This window comes from Semicossyphus pulcher, unplaced genomic scaffold, assembly GCF_022749685.1.
Source record: "Semicossyphus pulcher isolate SPU_LCO1_2020_fin unplaced genomic scaffold, fSemPul1.0.p SCAF_13, whole genome shotgun sequence".
Classification (NCBI taxonomy): Eukaryota; Metazoa; Chordata; class Actinopteri; order Labriformes; family Labridae; genus Semicossyphus; species Semicossyphus pulcher.
Window position 1 is genome coordinate 22,340,458 of NW_027211637.1, and position 25,970 is coordinate 22,366,427.

The 25,970-nt window shown below is 43.5% G+C and overlaps 1 protein-coding gene across 1 annotated transcript in view; it reads left to right on the forward strand.

Annotated features, from left to right (window-relative positions):
- Window positions 1–25,970, forward strand: part of LOC138589442 (cadherin-4-like) — a 257,011-nt gene that overhangs the window by 206,741 nt on the left and 24,300 nt on the right. Inside the window, exons 6-11 of the mRNA XM_069659713.1 lie at window positions 1,403–1,558; window positions 7,111–7,255; window positions 10,385–10,557; window positions 15,200–15,337; window positions 20,711–20,896; window positions 25,611–25,867. Coding sequence (XP_069515814.1) covers window positions 1,403–1,558; window positions 7,111–7,255; window positions 10,385–10,557; window positions 15,200–15,337; window positions 20,711–20,896; window positions 25,611–25,867 — 1,055 coding nt within the window. The remainder of the gene's footprint in view (window positions 1–1,402; window positions 1,559–7,110; window positions 7,256–10,384; window positions 10,558–15,199; window positions 15,338–20,710; window positions 20,897–25,610; window positions 25,868–25,970) is intronic.

Here is a 25,970-nt window from a genome sequence, read left to right on the forward strand (position 1 = left end):
GATGCTGTGACAGCTCCTCTTGCATTGTTACAGAAACACCGTCTATACCTGATCACATTTGTTTGATTAGAAAAGCGGATCTCTCTCATAGACAGTTGATGAAGAGATGAGAAGGGGAGCAGTGATAATATCATTGTCAGTGATGGTGACAGCTTTTTCTTCCACTTGCAGGAAGAGTCAGGATGACACCTGTCTAATACTGTATGTCCGTCTCGTGTCCTTGTTAGCTGCTCCAGCTATTTTCTCAGCGGGGCAGAATTCCCGGTGTGTCAAGAGAGCGGCTAAATTGGTTCCTCAAGTGGTGAAAGATGGCGACAACTTTGGACAGTCTTACTCATCTGGTGCACTCGGGCTCTATCCCTGAAATCGTCATTGATTATAAGAAAATGTGTGCGTGCGTGTGTGTGTGTGTGTGTGTGTGTTTGAGTACAGAATGTTCCCGCATCTCAAGTAAGTGCATGATTGAGTCATTTTGATACACCGGCTGATGTCCGCGGGTTGTCATGCAGTTAATGGACAGGGATGGGATGCTCAGAGGTTTGGACTCTATTTGGGCACTAAATTGAAAAACTCCTCAAATGAGTCCCAATTACACAGCACTCCAGCCCCAATCACAGGCCCAGCCGCGCACTTAATGCACCTATTAGCTGTGTATCTGGAAAGGAAAGCTGAACCAAAATACAGGCCTCTTTCTTAAAGAACATGCCGCTCCCCATCTCCCACAGTTATTAAATAACTCTCTTTTTGCGTGCACCCCTGGAGTTGAGACCATTATTTGCCTCTGCCCCATTTTTTGCCTCCTCAGAGTGTGTTTATTGTTGTGGTGCCTGTAGTCGCTTCCCTAATTACACAACAGCAGCAGCCTCCTACTTTTACTTTCCTCCCTAATTGTCAATTTTGTTCACAACACGTCCGTCGTCCCAGCTTGGCTCCGGCAAATCTTAATAAATCCATACCTTATTCTCACATTTAACAGTAAACATATTCTGATTTTATTTCCCCTTCCACAAAACATTGAATTAAAATGTTCCCTTTTGAAGCTTTCCAATCCTGACAAACAGAACGCACAGCGCTCCCCGCAGCAACACTGATGGGATCCTCGAATACGTCGAAGCTGGAGATGTAAAACTGTGATGAATCTGTGTATGTGTGTGTTTGTTTCTGAGCAGGTTTCCTCTGAAAAATATGCAATATCAGGTTTCTGAGATTGTGTAAGGATGAAATCTTTATATCACAAACTGCTGCTTGAATAATAAACAACTCATCTCGCATGGCGCGCAAATAGGTGCAGGATGGCCCCGGTAACTTTATGTTTGACTCCAATTTCCACAGAACAGGAACAGAAGCAGAAAGTTTCAAACACAGTATGTCTGAGTGTTTGTCTTTGTTTCTGTTGATGCAGATTCGTTCGGACCAGGACCAGGACATCTCCATCCGCTACAGCATCACCGGGGTGGGAGCAGATCAACCGCCCAACGAGGTGTTCAACATCGACCCCGTGCTCGGAAAGATGTTCGTCACCAAGCCTCTCGATCGAGAACATCGCTCCTCTTACCATGTGAGTGTGCGTCTCTCTCTTACTTCCACGCACACACACACATTGTACAATCACACAGAACAGCGATGACCTTTTAATTGCATGCCAGGAACATTACTGTACAGCCAATTAACCCTGACACGTAGGTACCACATACATACCACGCATCTATAAACAAAAAGGGGTGTTGACAAGTGCGTGGTGTACTCTACATTATAAACAAGTCCTTGCTTATGAGAAAATGAATAATATAATATAACTAGACAGGCAGGTAGTTAGGAAAGAAATGTGTGTTTATTTAGTATATATAGAATAAACCTCATCTCTTCTTTTTATCATGTTTAAAGATACTCATCTTTTTCTTTTTCTTTGTAATTATCCGTCAGTCTGCACTGTGATGACTAAATGAATCATAGAATTTCCAATTTGCACCTCTTCACTCACATACTACAGCTGTGGAAGTGCGAAGCATCTGTCTGATGTGACGTATATGTTAGAGAATGTGATAATTAATCATTAGCTCTCAGACTGTCACATTACCTTTGTCATGGCTTTTTAACTACAATGCGTGTAACAGTGGTATATGACGAAAAGACGCACTGACTGAACAATTAAACCTGGGTTCGAGGCAGGATTTTGATACACAAACATTTTGGGTTGTATCGTAAAATCTGGAATATAAGACGCAATCTGTTTTGGGGGCGTCACAGAGGGAAAAGAGGTTCTCTGTAGCTATTTATTGATAAAAACATGTATAAGTTATTCCAACATTCAATTTATTTAAAACAAATTGACAACACACAAATTACAGTCTACCATCTGTTTTCACCATGTCGAGTTTGCGATCCTGCTAGCTACCGGTGCGCTAGCTAGCAGCCTACAGTAACGTTGATTGTTGTGAAGGTGGCGGCTGCACCGGCGATCGTGTCGTCGCATGTCTGTGACAATTCGTTAGCTAGCTTATATAAAATATTGCATTTTGTACTGGTGTATTGGTCACGCCGGTATATAGGACGCAGGCCACTTTTTAGATGAAAATAAATGTATTAAAAGTGCGTCTGATACACCGAATTTTGTGGTACTTTTGGCAACATTACAAGATAAACTTCAGTCTCATGCTGCGCTTTAATAGATTAGCTTTCTTTTCTTTCTTGTTCAAAGTTAAATGAGAAAACGTTGATAGAAATCCCATGTTTGCAACGGTACCCACAGCAGCTAAGGTTAGCTTAGCGTAAAGACTTGAATCAGAGGGAACAGCTAGCCTAGCTAAGTCAAAAGTTAAAAAAAGAAATCTGACCTGACAGCCCCTCAAAGTCTTACCAATTTACCAACCATTTAATGTATCTCACCTTAGATGTAAAGCTGCTAATATGCAGCCTTTATAAGCCTTTGGAGAGCAAGGTTAGCTGCTTTCAATCTTTATGCAAAGCTGAGCTACTCATCTCCTGCCTCTGGCTTTATATTTAGTGTGCAGGCATGAGAGTGGTGCCAATGTTTTCTAACACTCAGGCAGTTAAGCTTCATTTCCAAATGTTTAAAATACTTTTTTTTTTACTGCTGTCAATGTGCCCTTCACAAAGTCAACTGGCCTCCTGTAAACGTGCTTTTGGCCCAGTGCAGCAAACACTGCCATCCTTGATTCATTCATGCTGTGCTAAAGTCAAAATATCAAATCTCCTCTCTAGGCATGAAAATGTAATTTAGTCCAGCAAGGTGCTGTTAAAATTCTAGAAAAGTAACGACCTGAATCGCTGCTTAAGTTAGTCTTTCCACTTTATTTTCTAATGCAGAAAAATAGAGCCCCAAGCTTTGATTTATAGAGCAACAACACCGGCTTCATCACTTTAAGTTTTGCTCTCCGTTTCTCTCTGTCTCTGTACCTGCCGCCTTCCTCGTATTTATATAGGAGTCTGGTCTGACTTACAGTCCCCCTGAGCTGGCAGGCCCCACCTCTCAGTGCGTGCTGAGAAGATTTATACCCCGGAGAAACTCCAATCAATGAGGTGATTTGTTAAGAAAGGCGGAGGGCCCTGCTAAAGGCTGTTCGAGTTAAACTCCGTGTTTGTTGTAGAGGGAAAGTGGTAGTTACCGCGGAATACTAAGTGCGGGGAGAAACCAGATGGGACGAGGTAAAGATGTACGAGTAAACAGATGAGGAAAGGTGTTGCAGTTCAATTAAAGGCCTCTCAGAGTAGATGCTGTTAGAGCAACGGGAAGACAATTAAAGCGTGAGCTGTAGGGGGGAAAAAAACATCCTCAATCCTCGAACTTTAAAGACGGGATGGATTTTATTCTCAGAGCAGCAGCATCCTGGAAAGCTCCAACACACACGAAACTTTAATCTGACTTTGTGCTCTTTCTTTTGTTTACTTATTTTTCATGCAAGGACGGAACAAAGTTACGGTCTGGGGCTTTTCATTGCAAAAGAATGAGCACTCTGAAATTCAAAAGCAACCATGTAACAAGCTGCATTCATATGAGGAGAGAAACCTTGGAGGTTGTGGGTCTGCTGTTTTCTCTGTCAGGACGGTGCCTCTTTGCCAAATGCCGAGCGCTGCCTGGTACCGTCTGTTTTCTCCCTCTGCCTTTCAAGATAATAACTTTAATGTGCACCCAGAACTACATTATGCCTTCTTTAAACATGGCGGTAATCTCCTGACTCCTGCTGTTATTGAATTAAGGTGTGGGTGCTTGCGGGATGGAGGGACGAGGGTGGGTGGAGATAAGGGGGTCCTGGCTGCTTGCCTGCTGCGGCACGGAGAGATACGATATGCGATGGCAGCGCGCGGATATTGGGTGCAGGACGGATCAGACAATGCAGTGGAAAAAGTAAAGTCAAATTAACCTCGGGGAGACCTGAAGGCACAATTTTGGTGGAGGTGCGGAGTGGGAGAGGAGGAGAGGATGGGCGGCGGTGGAGAAGATCTTCACCTCTCTGAGGGGAAGAAGCCGATGGAGAAGGCTGCTTATTCTATTTCCTGCCGCGACGAGCCCGGAGGCTATTTCACTTATCTTGCTCTCATGCTCCTGCAGTGGCCAGGTAGCGTTTTTTTCCCATCATGCATGCTCAGATGGAAAGAGTAGCGTTCCCTCAATTCTTCACACATGACCACAAAAAAAAAAAGCTCATGTTACAGTTTTTCATCTTTCTTCTCAATCTGTTGCTCTCATGTTTTCATTTTCCTGCTGCCCCTTCCAATTTCATCACTTTATCATCCTCTCCCTCAATCCTTCCTTCGATGTACGGCCCTTTTCCTGAAATTGATAGCTGACATTTTAAGAGAATAAATATTTATCTGCCTGTGTTGTTAAGAGCGGGGCGTAGATAGCATCTGCATTTGGTTTTTTCCCTTCATATGATATAAACTACACATCCCCAGTGCTTCTCACTGACAGGAATATCGCTGAATAAGTCATGTTCAGGGATATAAACATTCCCAGCTAAGGTGAGGCGAATCAAAACAGCTTTAGAGAGAAGCGAGGGCGTCATTTTGAAATGCCACTTCAATTGGATCGTTTGACCTTCACGTATGGAGTGAAAAAACAAACCACGAGCATTTATATAAAGCCGACATTTCCCTGATAATTCACTTATTTTCTCTTTTATCCCTCCAGACTTCATACGAGAGAAAACAGTAAAGACATTTTGCAGCGTGTCCAAACTTGGTGAGGAATCCGAGTCGGTGATTCCATTGATCTGAGCTCGGCTGAGTTGAGTTTGAGCAAGCTGACGGCGTTTGTGTAGTCAGAGGGAAAGCGAAGAGATTTCAAGACTCGCCTTCAAACGAAAGCAGACAGAACGTTGGCCTGGGATCCAACGCGGTGATCCTGAAACAGACACCTTGCCTTTACTACAGAGCCAACTTCCAATAAAATGAGATGTTTCTTGTTTTGTTTTTCGCTGAGATAAAAACTTCTGGGGACTAAAAGTAAAAGAGATAAGAAGTGTGGAGAAGTGTAAGCAAAGGCAGTTACTCTGCGAGAGAAATATCCTCAGTTCCTCTTCTGACCCTCTTTGATGAAGTGGTGCAGGGTTTGGACAACTTTTAGAAACTTCTACATAGTTTTATTCAATAATGCAGATTTTATCAGCCTCTTGTTTTCATGAGCAGGGTTGGATGCCAAATTTCAAAAACAGTGCAGAGGTGGTTCTGTGAAAGTATTCACCTTGAAGGGTAAAACAATTCACTGCTTTGAGTTTTGTTGGTGTTTTATTTATGTTGTTTCTTTTGTCCACTCCCGAGCGGAGACAAACGGGAGCTGAGGGGATGCGGGCAGCTATCCCAGGAGTTAGACAGAGAAATGACATTCAAATATGCCAACAGCTATTAAACTGAAGGCGAAAACAGCAGCTAATGTGAAGGTTTGGTTTCAGAGGCATGCTCAGACTGCAAAGAACCAGACCAGATGAAAGCAGACTGAAAGTTTGAGGTGCTTTCACACCTGAAGTCTGTTTGTTTGATCCGAATAAAAGACCAGATTGTTCCAATGCTGCATTTTGCATTTTGCCTCCAGTTTGGTTTGTGTTCAGACGGCAGCTTTTACCAGCAGACGTAAAGATTTGATGCGCGAGGAAACTGCTTTCTGATTGGTCAGAATGTCCACGAGGGAAAACTCCATGAAGTAAACAAAGACAGAGAACAAGAAGAGCGAGGGTCGTAGACCTTCATATAAATGGACTGCACTTATGTAGCGCTTTTCTAGTCTTGCGACCACTCAAAGCTGCTTTTATACTACATGTCACATTCACACATTCACATACGTTCATACACTGATGGCAGAGGCTGCTACCTAAACCGTCAATCAGTCTTCATTGATGCCTCTGGCAACGGGAGCAATTTGGGGTGCAGTCGACATGTAGACACGGGATGGGGATCAAACCACCAACCTTCCAACTGAAAGACAGCCGACTCTATTACTGAGCCACATCCGCCCAATGAGTTTTTTCTCCTTTTAGCTGACATTGTTCTGCAGTTCGATCAATTCTAATCTACCTCCGTATTCTTGTGCGTTTCCACAAGCATTTGTAAATTGTTTGGTGAGCCCTGTCAGAGCCCTCACCTCGTCGCTCCCCTACGTTTGTCCTCAACTCGTTTAGCTGCGTGGCTGTCTCAGCAAGTGTCAACTTCGTTAACAACCCACAATGCACATGTTTTAGTTTTAGGTCCTACTCTAAGTCCCATTATGTTCTCACCTGAATCGAACCAGACCGTGGTTCAATAGGAAACTGACTTGAGTCCCGTCTTTTCTGGTGGACCATGGTCCCGCCGTTAGGTCTACCTGGTAATTACAGTATGCATTTAATTGTCTGTTTCTTCAAAACACAGGCACTGGAGGTTAAAGTATGGCAGAGTTTGGTCCGTGATGGAAAAAGGGGTTGAAAAGTAATCTCCTAGATCTCAGTGGAAGTTACACCAACGATGTAAATGTAGTGTGCAGAAAATAAAGTCCTATCGTGCTCATTATTCTGCTTTATTCATCAAACACGAATCCAAGAGCTCATCACAGACATCACATTCCTTTCTGCTCCTGTGATGTTCTACCTTCATGTCTTGTGTTTTTGTGTCTCCTAGCTTCGAGCCCATGCCGTGGACATGAATGGAAACCAGGTTGAGAACCCGATCGATCTGTACATCTTCGTTATCGACATGAACGACAACAGACCGGAGTTCAAAAACCAGGTGTACAACGGCTCTGTGGATGAAGGCTCGAAACCAGGTAGGGAAGCATGAATGTATGGATGTATAGGAGGACAAAACAACAAGTAAAGTGTGAGGCAGGAGCCTTTACAGGACAGAAGTATTTATTATGAAAGATTAAATAAATATGTGGAGGGGTGAGGGATTTGGACACGGGTGGACAGAGGCAGATCGGCTAGTATATCCGGAGAGATTGGTGTCGTTAAAAATATGAGCACACCAGTGAATCTTTGACGCAACACAGAATTTTCCATTCCCCTTGATTTAGCAGACAGACGGAGAATTCGTCTCCCACAGTGGCTCTTCATTTAGCCGGCTGCAGCAGCGGCCATAAACCAAAGAGGGTGCTCAGGCTGGAGAGGAGATTGAGGATTAAATGTACCACGCTGTAGCACCACTGGGTCATTTTATGTCTAACCTCAGAGCGGAAGAAACACAGAGATGAGTTCTCCATGTGCATCTGTGTGTGTGTGAGCGTGAGCCTGATGGGCCTGATTTTCTAACACAAGAGGTGATCTCGAGGGGTGTCCAGGTGCTCATTTACTTTATTTCTTTTCTTCCTTTCTGTCTTTCCTTCTTCTCTGCTATATTCTCTGCCCCCCTCTTGCCCGCCCTTGCCCCACGCAGCAGTCTCTGGTGCATGCGTGACATTCAGCTGAACAATAATAATAAAAAAAAGCGACTTTTAGAATTTAGAGCTCCAGTGGTTTCAATGGAAGGCCAATTACAGACTTGAATTAGTTTGCAAATTAAAGAGTCATTATGGGGACCTAATCCTGTCAGGCACAGCTTAGGACGCCCGTACAAAGGGTCCACATTAAACCCCCTAAGAGTGCAGCTTAATGAAATTACCCCAGCGATGTGTGACACATTGTGATTCTTCATCTCCTCCTCTCTATCCCTCCATCTCCAGAAAAGAAAGTGACGAGTGGAGGACTGATAGTCGCTCCTCTTGGAATCAAACCAAATATGGAGTCTGTCCTCTATTTCTCTTTTCCTCTCCCTCCCTCTGTTCCTGCCGTCTCTCTTCCTCGCCGCGCTGAGAGGCCTTTAGAGTGCTCCCTCTGGCCGAGTCATTGACAAATGTTGCTTTGAAATGTAATGAAGTTTGAAATGGGAGCTGCGGTTACAATTATCCTCGGACAGGGGCTGTCACTGGCATGATATCACTATCTCTGGCAATTAGAACCGGCTGTGAGAGAGGTACAGCGAGAGGGAGGGAGAGAGAGATGGAGAGATTGGGTGACAGGCAGTGATCCCACAGAGTTATATGAGTGTGTGGAGGCAGCAAACAAGTGGTGCATTCATGGACGGATGGTGCTGTACTGTCTCCAACGCGGCTGTGCCCACTTCTGACTATTGTCTGAGTTTTTTATTTACAGATCTGATTTCCAACAATTTAGGATTAAATGTAAGCGAGGGATTCATCAAACATTTAGATGGTTTATTAGCTCATTGTTATGCAATATTAATACATAGTAATTAGAGTATGAATAATGGAATGGACAAAATGTTCTTTGAGTTTCTCGTTTTGAGTAGTTGAAAAGAAACTTTTATTAAGTTTGACGGATTTTCACAAAATAAAGTAAATGTAAAATTAAATGTGAGTTATGTAGCTGCTAAAAATGATCAAAATTATATCTGCACATTTTATATTGAGTATTTATTATTTACAGAACAGGTGTCCAACATTCTGCTAGCATCAATCTAAAGATGCTACATTATAGCAAGGGTTATTAAATCGTTACCATTAATTAATCTAAATTATTAACCATATTTATGCACACATGAACCTGTTTCAGTATGGTTAGTACCAGGAATGTATCTGTTATTCAAATCTGTAGTCACAATCATTGATTAAGCCGAGCTGCATTGCGCACTAGGGCTGTATATTGTAAGAAACTGGCGATACACTGCAGGTTAGGATACAATATGGTGCCAATATATAGGACCAGATGGAAGCAGATAGTCACAGCCTTATGTTCCTCAGAGAACCAAGAGGATTAAGTACGTTAATTACCTCGGAAAAATCCTCCCAAGGCATCTCCTAATCTTCCTCATTAAAAATTCCTGCATAGGCCCCGCCCACTATGCAAATTTACAACCGGCCCCTCTGTCACAAGAACAAAACACCTCTCTGCTATCGTTCAGTGGCAACTCGTTGAAACTTAGCTAACTTGAAATTTAGTAATTAGTAATAATTACGTTAGAAGTGGTTGCCATAGGTTACACAGGATATGCATAGCGTCACCCCGTCCATTAACGGGATTGGCTCCTTTGGTTTGTGACGTCTCAAACCTGCCAATCTGAAAACGTGTTGTTCAGCCTGTCCTTGGTACACTGCAGTTTAAAAGCAGACAGGCCCAGCCATGGAGATGACTGCTGATGCTGTCCCTGATATGTCTTGTAGCACATGAAGAACACCACATGGAGATGTTTACAGGGTTAAACACTGGATTTTCACTGGAGGGGGGCTTTAAGTATATTGCCATATATACTTTCTCATTCAGTTTTTGTTGTTACACTGGAGTGAAAGAGTCAAATGGCACTACACAAAACACACAACACAAATTTTAAACATTATTTCAGGATACTCAAGTGAATCAGTATTTTCGTACACCGCTGTAGTGAACCAAGTATTTTGTTTTGTTTCACTTTAAATATCCAGTAGAAGACACAACAGCACAAAATAATCAGAGTCGAAAGTTAATTTTGTAGAGACAATTATATGTCAGTGTTCATATAACAGCAGGCGCAGTGGGCACAGAGGTATTTAAAGAATAAAGACACTGAATTATACTTCAACTCCTAACATTAACTTGAGTCAGATTCTTTTTTTGCTTTTGAGAGATAAAACCAGTGAAATGTTAATGTGACATGTTAAAACAGAGTGTAACAGCAGCAAAAGTACAGATGAGTCGAGGCCATCAGGTCAGCGAACTGATTTAGAGAAGTTAGCTAACATTAGCCTCCATAAACTACTGGGCAAACCAGACCAGATGTTAGCAAGTCTTGTGTGAACACAAGTTAGGTTCAAATGAATCTATTGCTACGTAATGGAAGTTGTCTTCCCTGCTTTATATTTTCTTTTACATAATGCTTGTCTGCTTGGATATCTATGTTGATAAAATGTTTTTTTCTTTATCAGGGACGTATGTGATGCACCTGTCGGCGTTCGATGCTGATGACAACACCACAGCTAACGGCATGGTGCGCTATCGAATCCTGTCCCAGACGCCGCACAGCCCCATCCCCAACATGTTCACCATCAACAGCGAGACCGGAGACATTGTGACGGTGGCACCCGGGCTTGATCGAGAGGTTGGTCTTCTCCGTCCTGAAGCATTCGCTGAAGGCTTTTTAATGTTTGACAGAAACGAAATTAAGCAAAACAATCAACACAAGTCAGGAGTGTGTAACGCTTTTAGCAATTAAGTGGCGTCCAGACAGTTTGAGTAGCTGTCCTGATGATGCACCTTTATCTCTGTTTATGAAGCACAGTTCATCACAGCATTGTTTACTCTGATGACACTCTGAGATGCGACTTACAAATGCTTTCTCGCCATTTGTCACTACACACACATCAACGCGCCTTTTTTTTTTTTACAGTAAATTGCCTTCTTCTGCGGTCACCTTGTTTATGGAGCTATAAAAGTTGTGACAAGATCCAAATGTGTTTATTCTCGCGACATGGATGTGCCAGTGACAACTCTGCAAAGAAATCTCCGAGACAGATCATCCTCCCAAACTGTCACCAGTGACAGACCTATTAACAACACATCACGCTGCAGTGGGCTGCTCACGTTGTGTTGTGTGTGAGCGCGAGTCTGTCTCACCCGTCTGTGCTCGTGTGTGTGTGTTTGTGTGGTGAAGATAGAGTGGAAATATCGGAGATAGAATGCCCTTGACACCTGTCAGACAAACACAAAAGCCCATATAATCGCATCTACACTCGATAAAACACAGGCAATTGAGGGGAAAAAAGGAAAACTAAAGGGAGCGATAGAACAAAAACCGAGCCGGGCAGACGGGGTATTACAACGAGCTGGGAGGAAGTGAGTGTGAATTTGGCAGTGAAGATGAGACATGAGGGTGCCAAGGGGGAGAGAGAGGTAAAAATGTCTCAGCTGAACCGCTGTCGCTTATTTTTACTCTGTTTTTTCTGCGCACTGCTAATCCAGGCAGTCACCCATAATTTAGGATTAAACCCCTACCCCCTCTACGCACACACACGCATACACAAGCATACACAAGCATGTTTGTTCTGCTATACCTGCGAAAATCGAATTCATCCTAGCCTCCAAGTTTGTTTATAACCTCTATTTATCCAGGGTAGCATCACTGAGAAATCAGACGCACCCTCACAGTAACTGTGTTACACATATTCACACCCAAGACCAACAACCTCAATGTGATCTGGTTAGCCACAGAGCGGTTAGCCTTCCTCAGACGCACCTCCAAGACACTTTCAACAGCTAATTTATTAAAAGTTAAAGCCGCATTAATTTACAGTCTTACAGTAACAATTTTCCGGAGCTTTGGTTTTAGCTTATTGTTTAGCAGACTGCAACTTTGCTGCTTCGGTTCACTCACCGCTCTCATAGTGTCGTTTTCAGCAAGAGCAGGCAGCTGTTTTCATTTAAAAAAAAAGGCTGTAAAGACCGACTCAGCACCAAACAAAATACACATTTAGCAGTTACATGGAGGAAATAGTGGAGCGTTTAGCTGCTAAAGAGCCAGATATTTCCCTCAGGAGTCAGTACAGACCAAAAACAAAGCTGAGAGTGAATATTGGACTTACAGTTGCCAGATCGACGGAAACAGAAACACAACTTCATGACCCCAAAACTGCCGGACGTGTAAATATGTTTGTGAAAAAGTTCCCCTAGAGTTTTTGACCTCTAAGTTTGAACTGTGTTTTCTTTGAGTTGGTCCCTGTTTGCTTGGGGACGCAGATAAAACTAAGTTTGACTGTAAAACATAATCTTGGCACTCAAACAGCACTTTAGGGACCAGCCAAAATGCTCTCATTTACAGAAATGCCTTCCCCCTCAAGATGTAAAACTCACATTTGTCCTCACTAAGAAAAGACAAGTGTGCAGACACACGTGCTATGTGCAGATATAAACACAAGTTTGTTTAGCAGGGGTGGGAGGAAGTCATACTGCAAGTCACAAGCAAGTCTCAAGTCTTTACCCTCAAGTCACAAGCAAATCACTGTGGTGAGAATCAAGCAAGTCAAGTCGAGTCCCTGCTATAGATTAAGCAAGTCGAGTCGTTGCTCAGGTCAAGAAAGTCACAAGTCAAGTCATATGAAATTCTGATTATCTGTCAGTTTCCACATTTAAATAATCAAAAGATAATTCAGATATCATGAGAAAGGGATCTGGTATGTCATGCGAGGACTCACGTTAACATTTCACCTGGAACCATTTAACCATGAGTGTTACAGCAGAAAATGCAACCTAGATGGCAGCCTCGGCTGACACGCGTCCAATCGTGTAGTCTTACAAATCCACTCGATGTCCGTTGTAGAGTTAAGAAAACACAAACAACTTTATTCCACAGGTGTCACAAGTCTGTTAATCCACTGACTTTTCTTCTCGACGCCACAGTTCAACAGCTTCACAGAAGTACGTGCGCCAGGGTGCGCTCTCTTAAAGTGACAGTACGTGTTTATCAAAAATGAATGAAATAGGCTTTTCTACACCTAAACATGAAATGTTAAAGTTAAAGTCAAGTATAATAAAAACATACTGATTCATTATTATTAGTAAACTCTTAATGTTCAAAAATTCAAACTTTATATAAATGTACAAATTCTAGGAACAGGATACAAGAAAACTATGAGGAAAATTAACCTCCTACAATGAGCGAGCTAGCAACATGCCCGCAAAAACGTTAGTTTACCTGGTTAAATGGCCCCGAATCAGTCCCCCCGACTTTCTTTTCAAAAAGGTCTTATCAATAAAATACATTATTGATCCGAGGCTAGTCTAACACAGCATAAACTTAATGTTACATTCCTTTCTTTTGTGGGTTTTGAAGTGACGAATGAAGATTGATGTGGTGGTCGTCGAATTGTTGTCGAAGCGCATACCTTACAAACTTCTGTTCTTTTCTTTTTTTATAGTCGCCCATTACATACTTCTTCAATCCAAATTGAATTATTTTTGGCGTAGCGCCCGCCATATTTGCTGCCTCACAACCTGGAGGTTGCCAGGTTTGTGCACACTGCACTAAAAATCACCAAATCATGTGTCAAAACATAATAAATGCAAATATTTAATTGAAAAAAGGTCATAAGAGGTCATAAAAAGTCAAGTCCTTACGAGTCATCTGTCGAGTCATCAAGTCTCAAGTCCTCAAATTTGCGACTTGAGTCTAAGTCGAATCAAGTCATGTGACTCGAGTCCCCCACCTCTGATGTTTAGTACTTTAGGTCTCTCATATATTCATACAAGGATGCACACTTCCCCACTGATTCTGCAGCTTACTAACATGCGCCTCTTGTCTGCTTTCTCTGATAAATGTCACAGGAGAACAGAAGTCTCAAACATTTCAGGGAAAAAAATGGCAGCTTATGTTCTGTACACAAACTTCACAGGAGGATGCTACACAGCACGCCGCGGTGCTTCCCTGGTCCATTTTTAGTCAGCCATTTGGCCCTTTGAAACTTTCTGCACCTCCCTTCTCTTCTCGGGCCAGGATATAGGAGGTGTTACCAAACAACAGAAAAACACAGAAGCATCTATTTTTGGTCGTCTTCCTCCCTTGCGCCTCAGCTGCATCCCCTGCCGTCTCCTCTCCTCTGTTCTTTACGTTTGAAACGTCTTCTTCCTCTCCTTTATAAACTCCCACACTGATACTCCTCTGAAGGTTTCCACTGGTCTGCAGTGGACTTCTGAGAGCTCGTTGACAGCAGCGGACCTCAGTCCTTTAGAGGAAGCCGGGTGTGCTGCGGTGTTGCTGCACTGCTGAGAGGTTCAGAAGAGCTCTACATAATTACTCCCTTGCCTAATTAGTGAGAGTGTTGTGTACACGGCGTACACTGGCTGATGGGACAGTCAGGCATGCACTGCCTCTAAACAAGATATGGAGAAAGAAAGGTGCACGTGTGTGTTTATGCGTGTCTGTGTGTGCGTATGGGTGTTAATGAGAGTGTGTGCACAAGGTTGGAGTTCAGCATCTCGTCGAGCATCAAGATGAGAAGAACCGAGCGGAGCTGTCTAATCCTCCTGACGTGGCGTCCCGGCCTAATTGGGATATTTACTCGGTAATTAGCAGGTGAGAGAGACACTGGGAATGTAATTGGGAATCTCAGTGACGCGACACATTATCCAGACAGTCGGCTCCCGGGCTCCATCCTTCCTACAGCCCATTAACTGCACCCTGAGACTGCAGAAGAGACGGAGGATGCAGCCGGAGCGAGGGAGGAGAGGAGAATGGAGCTGCATGACGAAACGCACTCAAGTACAAAAATAAAAATAAGAGAACTATATTTCAGCTCCCAGCAAAGTGACACTGTGTCATTTCAAACGATAAAATTGCATTTATCATTCCCTCTATTACTGCTCCATAGATAGTCTATTAATCTCTGTCAGTTGGATCATTGTCTTCACATCTGTCCATCAGTGGCACTGAATAGGCGACGTCTTTGATAGCATACCCATGGGGAGGCTTCACAGTGCAGCCTTCAGATGGTGTAAAGTCTGGATACGTTCCACTGCGGAGTTTTCAACTCAGTCGAATGAAAGATTTCACCCTTGTGAATCTGCGTTTCAAATAAAACCACGGACTGCTACTATAGAACAGAAAACAAGCTCTGCTTTCTTTCTTTTTTTTTAATGTTCCTCTGGGAGTCACAGTCTGTAGCTGTTGCTGTAGACTCCAGAAAACAGAGAGCTTTTTGCAGATGAATAACCACACACTCTGTTTTCTTTCCTCTCCTTGCCTTTTACAGAAAGTGTCCCAGTATACCATCATCGTGCAGGCCACGGATATGGAGGGCAACCTGAACTTTGGCCTCTCCAACACAGCCACTGCCATCATTACTGTCACGGACATCAACGACAACCCTCCCATGCTGACCTCCAGAACTGTGAGTCGCCGCAAATAAGACAGTGGGGAAAGGGTAACGATTCGGCAGAGGAGAGGGGTGAGCCTCAGAGGAGAAGAGGGTGGGAATGTTAAGTTCATCGGAGGGGGGGGGGAGGCGTATAAGAAGAGAGGCGGAAGGAAATGACTACAACGAAGATTTAAACAAGGACAGAGAGGGAGTGTTATGAAGTGCAGAGGGTAATTACATATTTCCTTGCACACACACACACACACACACACACAAGGGAAGAACTAATCCATATCATCGACTTTCATCAGCAAGAAAACCAGAGCCAGCAAATTGTTAATGATTGTTGTCATGATAGTGATATTTAGAGTGATGATTACATTATCGAAGGTTATTTTGGGGAGCAAGGTACAATTAAAACCACTAAAGTAATGAACTGTATGTAACGTGTGCATGTTGTGCAATCTAGCAGCATCATCACTAATTATATAGGGAAAGAGGGAGATATGAGACCAATCAAGGGGCTGCAGCCTTCGAGGGAGGTGGCCCACGGAGGATGCTTTATTCATAGCCTGCATAGACCGTTAAAGCCGAACGCGTCACCAAATGTCTTTCCTGTCGCCTAGCGGGCTAACTAACGTCGAGTAAGCTTACCTATTATTTTAAAGATAATTTGTTTCAAGGGCTCTTTCGTTTTCTTAAATGTGTAACGCTCGCTATTCGATTGAGTTGAAGCAAAAACATTTAACATTTTAAAGTATATTCCTTCGCGGCCCGGGAAACGGAGGCCGCATCTGAAGGAGCCTTCGAATTGGGACAGTCTTCGACGCGCTTCTGTGACGCAGTCGGCCTTCAAATACGGCCTTCGAAGGCTGCGGCCCCCTGGATTGGGACACATACAGTGTTTCACACTTCATCTTATCTCTGGTAGTAGTTAATGTTTGGATGAGCAGGTGGAACAGCTGAGGCAGCAGCAGTTTTTCCCACTGACAGCTGGAAAGTGGGGGAAGAAAATTCAGGGTTATTATTTGCGTGGTTTTTTAATGAAACTCTCTCTTTTTATTTGATGTGGCAGAGACGTGCGTTTGTTTAGAAGAGTAAAGATGGTCAAAAGTGGAGTCAGTGAGCCTGCATTCTAATTTCCTGTTCTGATGAAAAAGTCACTTTGCCTTTAGGCGTCAGAATTATTTAGTATGTGTGCTATGCTATCAGCAGTGATGAGAGCGCGGGCCTGTTGGGTAGATAAGGTGCTTAGCTGTGCAGCTGTAGGGGTAGCGGCTGAGGCGGTATCAGCAGTACTGTATAGTATAGACTCTGCTTTTTGAGGTAGCAGCAGAGGGGTTAGCATTAGCATTTGCCCTGGGGGCTATTAAGACCCTATGATGATGAGTTAGCGCTGGCGGTAAGCATGTGTCAGCCATAGAGCTCATCAGAGAGCTGCTACATCACACACAGCAGGAAATGTACAAAGAGAGGGCAGAGGAAGAAGATAAAAATACACACAGAGGAGATGGTGAGCAGAAAAGAGAACAAAGAGGGACGAGGAGCTGCTGATGAGTGGACCACCGTGAAGAGTCCAAGACCAGAAATGAGGAGAGGAAAAAGTGATGAGAGGGAGTGTGATTTTCTACAGCAGCAGCGATAAACCATAGTCTTTCCCTTCCTGACTTGGCGTTCCTCTCTGATTTATGATTCTCTGCACATAGTGGCATATTGATGATAGAGGCTCGTAATAGGTTCAAATTCTCTAACTGTATTCCACCATGTTTAAGTGCATTTCCATCATCGCCACAGTGGGAAGTTAATACGATCATGGATATTGATGATAAACTTTAGTGGAGGTTTTGGAGCCGGGATGAGCCGAGCACTTCCTCCGTAAATCAACCACTTTAGCGGTGGGATAACATAAAAGCCATTTTGTTGAGAATGCAGGCCATTATGCAAATATTTAGTGTTTGGAATAAACCCCATAGATCTTTCAGCTTGTCCCAGAAATATAAAGTTTGGGGAATTTGTCTTTAATGTTGATGATTAATATTTCATCACGCCTATCAGAGGCTGCCCTATTTTTCAAGGGTGGAGTATGTGTACAGATGTGAAGGCTCTGGGTGCTTATTCGGGGGTGCGTGCATGCTTTGCATTATTTCTGTTCTGCAGATAGATGACATAAAATGGAAAAAAAAATGTTATTCATATTGTTTGTTTATGCATACAGTATATGGGGTAAACAATGTGTAGATAATAACTGTGCAATCAGGGGAATATGTGCTTCCTTCCTTTAGCGTCCTCACTAAGTTCCCATGATGAAGTCCCCTGTCACTTCTCCTCTCCCTCCTCTCACCTCGCCTCCTTTAGTCTTTTCCCCACTGCCAAAATAGTGACAGAAGGATGAGGGTGTCGGCGAGAGGTGTTTTGTCAAGAGCTGTTTGAAAGCCAACTCCACTCTGTGCCAATCACAATCAAAGGACTCCCCCCGTCCGCTCTGTTAGTCCAGCAGTTTTGGACAAGATCCAGTTTAATAGACAGAAGAACTACCTGATCAGAGAGAGTCTGAGCCTCTGCTGAGAAACACCAAGGTTATATTATATACAACATTACACTTTGAAAGCAAAGCACTACAGTAAACCTAAAACAACAATGCAATGAGTCAGAGCCGATGCAGTATTAATATAATAAATCATAAAGAGAATGAATGTAAGAGAAAAAACCACAAGGTTTTTCCACAACAGACTGAAATGCTTCTTTTGAAAACCACAAATATTTAATCATATTCCATTATTGACAACACGGCTGCCAGAGTCAAGGCTCAGTCACTGTCAGAGAAATAAAAGCTATGAAAGAAATCAAACAATTATTGGAAAGTTTACTTTTAAGTTTACTCTGAGTACCAATCCGTCTGGAAATACTGTCGTCTACCTTAATATCTTCATGTTAACAGCATAATGCACCTTTTTGCAATATTTTGGAAGGTTTAAATGGGGGGGGTATTAGGCTAATTTAAAGCTTCATATTTCTCTCAGTGATACCTGTGGAGTAGCTTAGCAAAATTAACAGTTAAAAAAAACTCACACTGGTGCTCTGTGCAGGCCCTCATACAGCCCCTGCCTGAAACGACACAGACAGCTCTGTCCCTTTAAGAAACCCCGCCCCTACAAGCCTGCTTTCTTCTGATTGGCCAGCTCTCAGAATCCTGCTGAGGTTACACTCACAAAGTGCAGCGTGCAGAAGAAACTGTGTGAAACCTGGCGTTCACAGCAGCCTGCAGACTGAGCTGAGAAGCCTGGGGATACAACATACACTCACCGGCCACTTCATTAGGTACACCTGTACAAGCTAATACAGTTCAGTACAACAGCACTGCCAGGGATTCTGCTTTTAAGAAGTTTACTTTTTGTGGACTTTTGTTTTGGTGAGAGTCAGAAGTGTGTAAATTCAATGATGTTTATTACTGAGACTGTAGTTAAAGGTGGTGTTGTACTGAACTAAATTATATTGAGTCTTAAAATTTTTGTCCTCCATATTTACATACATGAGGGGGCCAGAGTATTAGAAACACCTCTGAATATAACGCAGCTCAGAACAGCCCTACTGCCAATTATGACCTTGACACTGAAATATCATTGAATTAACACCTCTATGACAGCTTAGAAAAATGACATTAGATTTTTCAGGTGTACCTAATAAAGTGGCCAGTGAGTCTACTTTTACCTACAGATTTGAAACTTCACCCACGTTTAGTATGGACATAAACAACATTGTAACATTATATATATATATATATATATATATATATATATGTCTTAAAATGTGAAACAGCATAATGGCACCTCTTTAATGGAATTTAATTCTACAGTATTTAGCTCAGGGTACCTGAACACACCATTGCAACCTTAACTCACATATGACAGAAGTTTATTTCACTCATTGACCTGTGCTTTTTTTTTTTATCTTCAATAGCGGCTTTTTTTTTTTTTTACAAAGCCTTTCACAATGTTCACAGTGAACTGTCAGAAATTTATTTTCCATGAGATTTTAAGCACTCATGATGAAGAGTTTTATGTGTAGGGAATTTAAAAGCTGCCATGCCATGTAAGATTGCCCATCAGAAGAATAAAAGTTGATTAGCCGAGCTCTGGATGCTTGATGTAACCCCTCCGACTCCCCCAGCCCATAAAAAGATAATGAGAGAAAGAATCTTAAACGGGTGTATTGATAATAAAGAGCTTTGGTGGACCCTTCAAAGCCTTCCATCAGATCTGGTTAACTCTTGCCCTCTGTTGTTACTCTTTGCTGAGAGAGAAGACCCTCGAGGGCCCTCAGGAGCTCAAGAGCCATCTCTGAAGTTTTATTTTATTGAATTGGCATTGGGGAGTCCTTGAACCAAACCACAGTAATAAACCACTCAAGCACACACACGTACGCACACACTCGCTCTGACACAAACATACGACAGCCTGCCTACTTATCCAATGCAAGCAGTGCATCAGGACCACCCGGACTTGTCTGTTGTCTTAAGAATGTCATTGAGTCTCTGAACAGCTCTCCTGACGCAGCCTCCTAATCTGCCCGCTGCTGTCGGCTGTTTGCTGGGTGATGCGAGGGTTGCCAGGCGGGGTATTATGGTCTGTTGGAGTGTTTGGTCTGGGGCTTTGCTCTTTGATATCCTACACTCATATAAGCAGCTCAGTGGCTCTTCCACGCCTGTTACCCATGGTGACACGGTGACTGTATGATGCTACGCGCCTGTTGCCTCCAGATGAGATGAAGACACGCCAACGCACTCACCGCCTGACCCCACGTGTGCGCGTTGGCGGGGCTGCAGTCGGCTTGTGTTTTACAGGAAGGCAGCGCGGCCCTCTTTCCGTCTTTGTGGGCTTTATCCCCTGAGCCTGCACAGCTTTGATCAATCCCCACCATAACAGACACATGACAGACAGCGGCTCACTCCTCATCAGGCTTATCAGGACAAAGCACATGTGTTTGTACAGCAGGGGGACAAGTAAAAGCCACTCATATACACTCAAACAGCTGTTTTAACCCTCCCTAAGGCTGGCTCCTTTTTGCTGCATCCATTCTCTCCTGCTTTGTCACTCTGGCTTTTCAAAGGAGTAAAGTATCGCTCATCAAGGATGGGCGCCCAGAAAAGGCAGAATACACTGAAACTAGAACAACGCCTTTGTGTGCATGTGTTTGCAACTGTGTTTACTGCTTGTTTACCACTCAGCTACAGTAAAAGGGAGATCATTAAACCTACTCTACCTGAAAACCTGAAAGGAGGATTATCTCTAGAAAGGAGTTGCCACATTCAGACAGCTCAGTGGGTCCCAAATTACCTCAGCGCCAGTCCAAATATAAATGTTTTGAAACAACAGATCACAAACTAACACATGACTCTACTTCCTGCAGTTTTCCGGCGAGGTCCCAGAGAACCGAGTGGACGTAGTGGTGGCTAATCTGACGGTGATAGATGCTGACCAACCGCACTCGCCTAACTGGAATGCCATCTACAGGATCATCAGCGGAGACCCGTCAGGGCACTTCACCATCCGAACTGACCCGGTCAGCAACGACGGCATGGTCACCGTGGTGAAGGTAAGACGCCAGCCCATCACAAGGGGATGTATGATATTATCAGCACCTTATCGGTATCTGCAAATTATAGCGTGAAAATGTCATCGGCATTGGCAGATATGTAATTTTTCTGCCTGTATTTTCTGCCGATAAACGCTTTAATTCTGCCTAAATGCTTAATGATTCCCTTAAAAAGCTTAACATAATGCTACAACATTACCTCTGCGTGAGTGTGCGCACACTGCCTGCTCAAAGTTAGAAACAATATACAAATAAAGACTATAAGGTCACAGAAACACGAGCCAATGAATAGAAGTTATACAACTTTCACAACTCTTAACTCGCTAACAGTTAGCTCACATTCTCATCTTTTCACCAGACTTAACAACATCAAACACGCTGAAAATACACTCACGGCCAAAGCCGACGCTAACAGATTGTAACATAAACATCAGTGCAAAACGAACTTACATATTCATTGACGCACAAACGGTTAAAAGAGTCTGTCTGCGATCACTGATGTCTCCGTAGTAGGTGCAGTAAACAAGTCCGGGCATGTTTCCCTCACTGCTGTGTTTCGGGGGGATGCTGCATTCAGGTGCGCTCAGAAACGTGAGTGATCAGACGCGTGCCTTTTTGTGCAACGCCTCTTCCGTCAAGTATGAAGAAGGGTGCAAGATGTCTGCGGTATGACTCGCTGTTCTCTGCAATTAGGTGGAAAAAAACATGTGCCTAATATATCCGTATTGAAAAAAATCCAATATCGTGCATCCCTACCATCACAACATGCTCAGCTTCTGCCCCTATAGAGGTCAGTGTAGAAGACACAGTGTCATGTCTTTTTCTGTACCGACTGTCACATCCCCTCTGGATTTAAGAACGAGCAATAATAATAGACCGCAGAGTTAAACGGGGACAGGCTGGGGTCTTTGCCTTTCATATGCCCCTTTATGTCCAAATGAGGGATTGGAGGCCGCTGCGCCCTTCAGGAGCAGCTCATACACTCACACAACAGACTTAAACACAATGGCTGGCGAGACCACTGTAGCAAATTAGGTATTGATTTCTCAATTACAAAGGCAACGGTTTTTATACACTCATAATGTTCTAGCTGCTGTGGTAAATGGTAGCAACAACAAAGCCGTGTCTGTAACAACCTGCTATGTTAGTGCTCAACCTCTCAGACGGAGTTTGTGTGGAGGGCTTTAACCGAAAAATAAGGAACGTGGACAACAAATCTGTATGAAATTCAGCTTATGCTGTGTGTGTGTAAAGTGTGTCGGTGTGTGTCCTGTTGAACGTCCTTTGGAATTTTTATTTCTGCATTCATGCCTGAGTGGATCACTGTAAATGTGCTTATCATGTTGCATGTGTTTTATGGAAATAACTTGTTTATTTGCCTGACCCTGAGGACCCAGGGGTGCGCTCCTCATGTATCTGGCTCCTGCAAACCACACCTTGCGTCCTGCAATAATGTTTAAAAAGTAGCAATAACATCTCGATGTAATTCCCACAGCGCCCTGAGCAACGAGCATTGGCATTTTGCTTCTCTTCATTATCTCTAGATGACTGCCTTTTATAATCCATTCCTCGCTCTTCCCTGATGTAAAATTCAGCAGGCAGCCGGGTAGCCGTAAGCTTCCATGGAGACCCATGGGAGGTTATCAGGAAATCAGAAAATGAGAGACAGGACACCCCCTGGGAAAAAAAACAAGACATAGTTTCAACAAGTAAACAGAGGGGCCTCGGCTCGCTCTGGAGCTCTGGTTCGCATCAGGCGACATAGGATAGGCGAAGTCGAGAAGCCATAAGAAGGTGATAAATCGGGGTTTCCTATTTTTACCGAGGCGTCTCGATTCAAACTGACACCCAGGTATGTGGCAATATCCCACGAGGGACCCGGGCTCTCCTGTAAACAAGGGCTGAGGTCTTAACCAGAACATGTCACACATTTACACCGCTCTCCGGGGAGTTTTTGAGACGCATTCTCATTTGCCGCACGGTAATAGAGCCCGTAGACAAAAAAAACAAGCACGCATAGAAACAGACAAACAGAGCCACTTGGTTCAAATGAGTCATTAAGATATGTAAATCACGGCTTATGATAAACACGGAAGATGACAGGGGATGTAGGGAGGAGGAGAGAAGTGAGGCGAAGACAGATTTTCGAGGATTGAGAGCTGCAGACCGCAGAGAGCATAGATCACAGAAAATGGAGGGGGGGGGCAGAGGTAAGGAGGCGAGCGGGTGGGAGTCTGAGACCGGCGGAACAAATTAAGTAAAAGGAAAAGAGAGGAGGAACGAGTGAAGCGGTACAGGGGGGATGTAAGATGGTATGGCTCATGGGCAAAAGATGGAAGCCGTGTTATTGACCTCTCACCCCTCTGGCTTCCCTCAGGGTGTGTGTGTCAGAGCGTGTATATGTGTTTTAGTTAGCCTACAGCTATACTCTAGACCTCCCTGTGCTCAGCATACCACTGGCTGTAGATCAAAGGGCCTTGAGCGTGGTTAGCCTGTAAATTTGTTCCCAGTGCACCACGGGGTCACACACGAATACACACCCATGTGCTTACATTAACTCGTATATAAGCACAGGAGGAACACATGCCTTCGTCAACAACGCTGCCTGATTAAAGAGACTTTTTTTTTTACCACCCTGCCAAACTGTCCACTCATAACACTCAGGCAGTGCAACATAGGGATGTGCTCAAAGTCATTAACATCACCATCAAACAGCACAGATACCAGACTCGTGGCAGTAATCATCATCCACCTATTTAGAAATGTGGCAGCTGTACCTGCGAGCAGCGTGTTTGTTTGTTGGTTTTATTTCCTTCCTTGTTGTTGTCATTTGAACCTGATCGTGTAGTCTTCATTAGGAGAGCACAGAACTGTCACTCTGGTTTAGGCTCAGCCAGCCAAACCCCCTGCAGAGTACACACATACACACATACACACACACACACAAACACACACACAATCACTCAGAAGGCAGGGCCATGACAGCCCCTATGAATAGTCTAAGCCCTGCTGCCTCCTCTCAGGATGTGTGTGTGTGTGTGTGTGTGTGTGTGTGTGTTGGTTAGTTGTTTAGAGGGAGTATGGGTCCCATTCATCAGGGGACCACTTGACATGGCATCTGTTCATTTATTGTGTCCTTTATCATCAACAAGGTTCAGCGCATATTCCCCAGGCACAAAGAGAAATGTCGACAGGGGTTGTAACACTTTAATGAGCATAATATTTATAGTACACCCCCTATGCTTGAACACTTGACATGGTCTGCTCATAAAAGCGCTGATGATATTAATGCCGCTAAATGAAACAATAATCACTCACTTTACAGGACGAGAACATCTATTTTCTTAACCTGTGAATCAACAATGATGACAGAAGTTATTATGCGAATGTAGTTATTTTTTAAATATAAAAGATTCACCTTTTTAGGTCGGATCAAATACATGTATAAGCCATACTAAAAGTAGCCGATAAAAAATGCCATATAAACACTGTTTAATTTGTAGGGTTTCTGCTCTGACTGTGTCACAGAGGTGGTTATTTACGTGGTGGTGTTGCATTAACTAACACGTAACGTGTTTTTTAAATGCTGGATTTCCCTGTTTTTGTAAGCTTTTGACATAATATGTGAAAGTGACCTGAATTATAAAGGGATGGACAATGTGCATTTTATCTCAGCATTAAATCTTTATCTTTTATTTTATTAAATATATTATGTCTTATTTTATTCTATATAGAATGCAGATATCGGACAGTTTCTCTTACTTCTATATTATCTAAGAAAACCTGTGCACACCTGAATTGTGACAGGTGTGTCAGAGGGAGGTGCAGTCATGAAACAATAGGTGAAAAACTCCTGCACACTGTCTCGCTTGTTGCTGATAATATTTATTTCACATCATCGACGTTTCGGTCGTACCGACCTTCATCAGGTTCCTTAAGGGAACTTAGAGGAACGAAGGGGGGCCCCAAGAAGCCGCCTGCAACTGTGAGACAGTGTGCGAGTTTTTCACCTATTACTTCTATTTTATGCCATTATATTTCTCAATGCTTTCTCTGTGTCAGAGCGACTGTAACACTCGAATTTCCCCCCGGGGATTAATAAAGTATTTCTGATTCTGATTCTGATTAGGGCCTGTGTCCACTCACAGCGATTTTTGCACTGGCGGTGTTGAGCGTTTTCAGCTCTCAACGAAAAAACGCCCTCAGCATCAGCTGTTTTTTGACGCTGCATTCACAACACTCTGAGTTGAAAGTAGTTCAACTTTTGGAACACTGCCGTGCTCGTCAATGTCACTTCTCCCTCACCGACCAATCAAAAACGAGAGGGGGCGGGACTAACAATATCAACTTTGTCAACAACAATGGCGGAAGCGTATCGTTTTGTTTAGCTGTTACCACCAGGACATGATTCCTTTCCATCGTTTTTATTGTAAAATTTCTATGAATCAAAGCAATTATTAGGCATACAGAGCGATTTAAAACAGACTTCAGGATCACTACCGAGGGAAGCGAAAGAGCCGCCAGACAACTTAGTGTTAAAATATGATAAATATGGTGAAGGTGCCACATTGCTAATGTACAGGAAGCTTATTTGTTCCCTCATGCTGAATTTTCTCGATCTACACACCTGTACCTTTGACTGGTTTCTCAGTAAAAAGACTTGAATTCACTTCCTCTTCTCATACGCTGTCATTCACTTCCTTCCTCCCTACAGCCAGTAGACTTTGAGATGAACCGCGCCTTCATGCTGACCGTGGTGGTGTCCAACCAGGCACACCTAGCCAGTGGCATCCAGTCCTCGCTCCAGTCCACAGCCGGGGTCACCATATCTGTCCAAGACGTCAACGAGCCCCCTTACTTCCCCACCAACCCGAAACACATCCGCTTTGAAGAGGGCGTCCCTGCTGGCACCAGCCTGACGACCTTCTCAGCGTCAGATCCTGACCGACTACAGATGCAGCAGACAATCAGGTACCAAAAACAATGGACTCAACTACAAAACTGGCTGCTTAATGGGTGAATTCTGACATTTCGACAGCATGCCATTAGTTAAATTTTTCCTCTGGTGATTAGT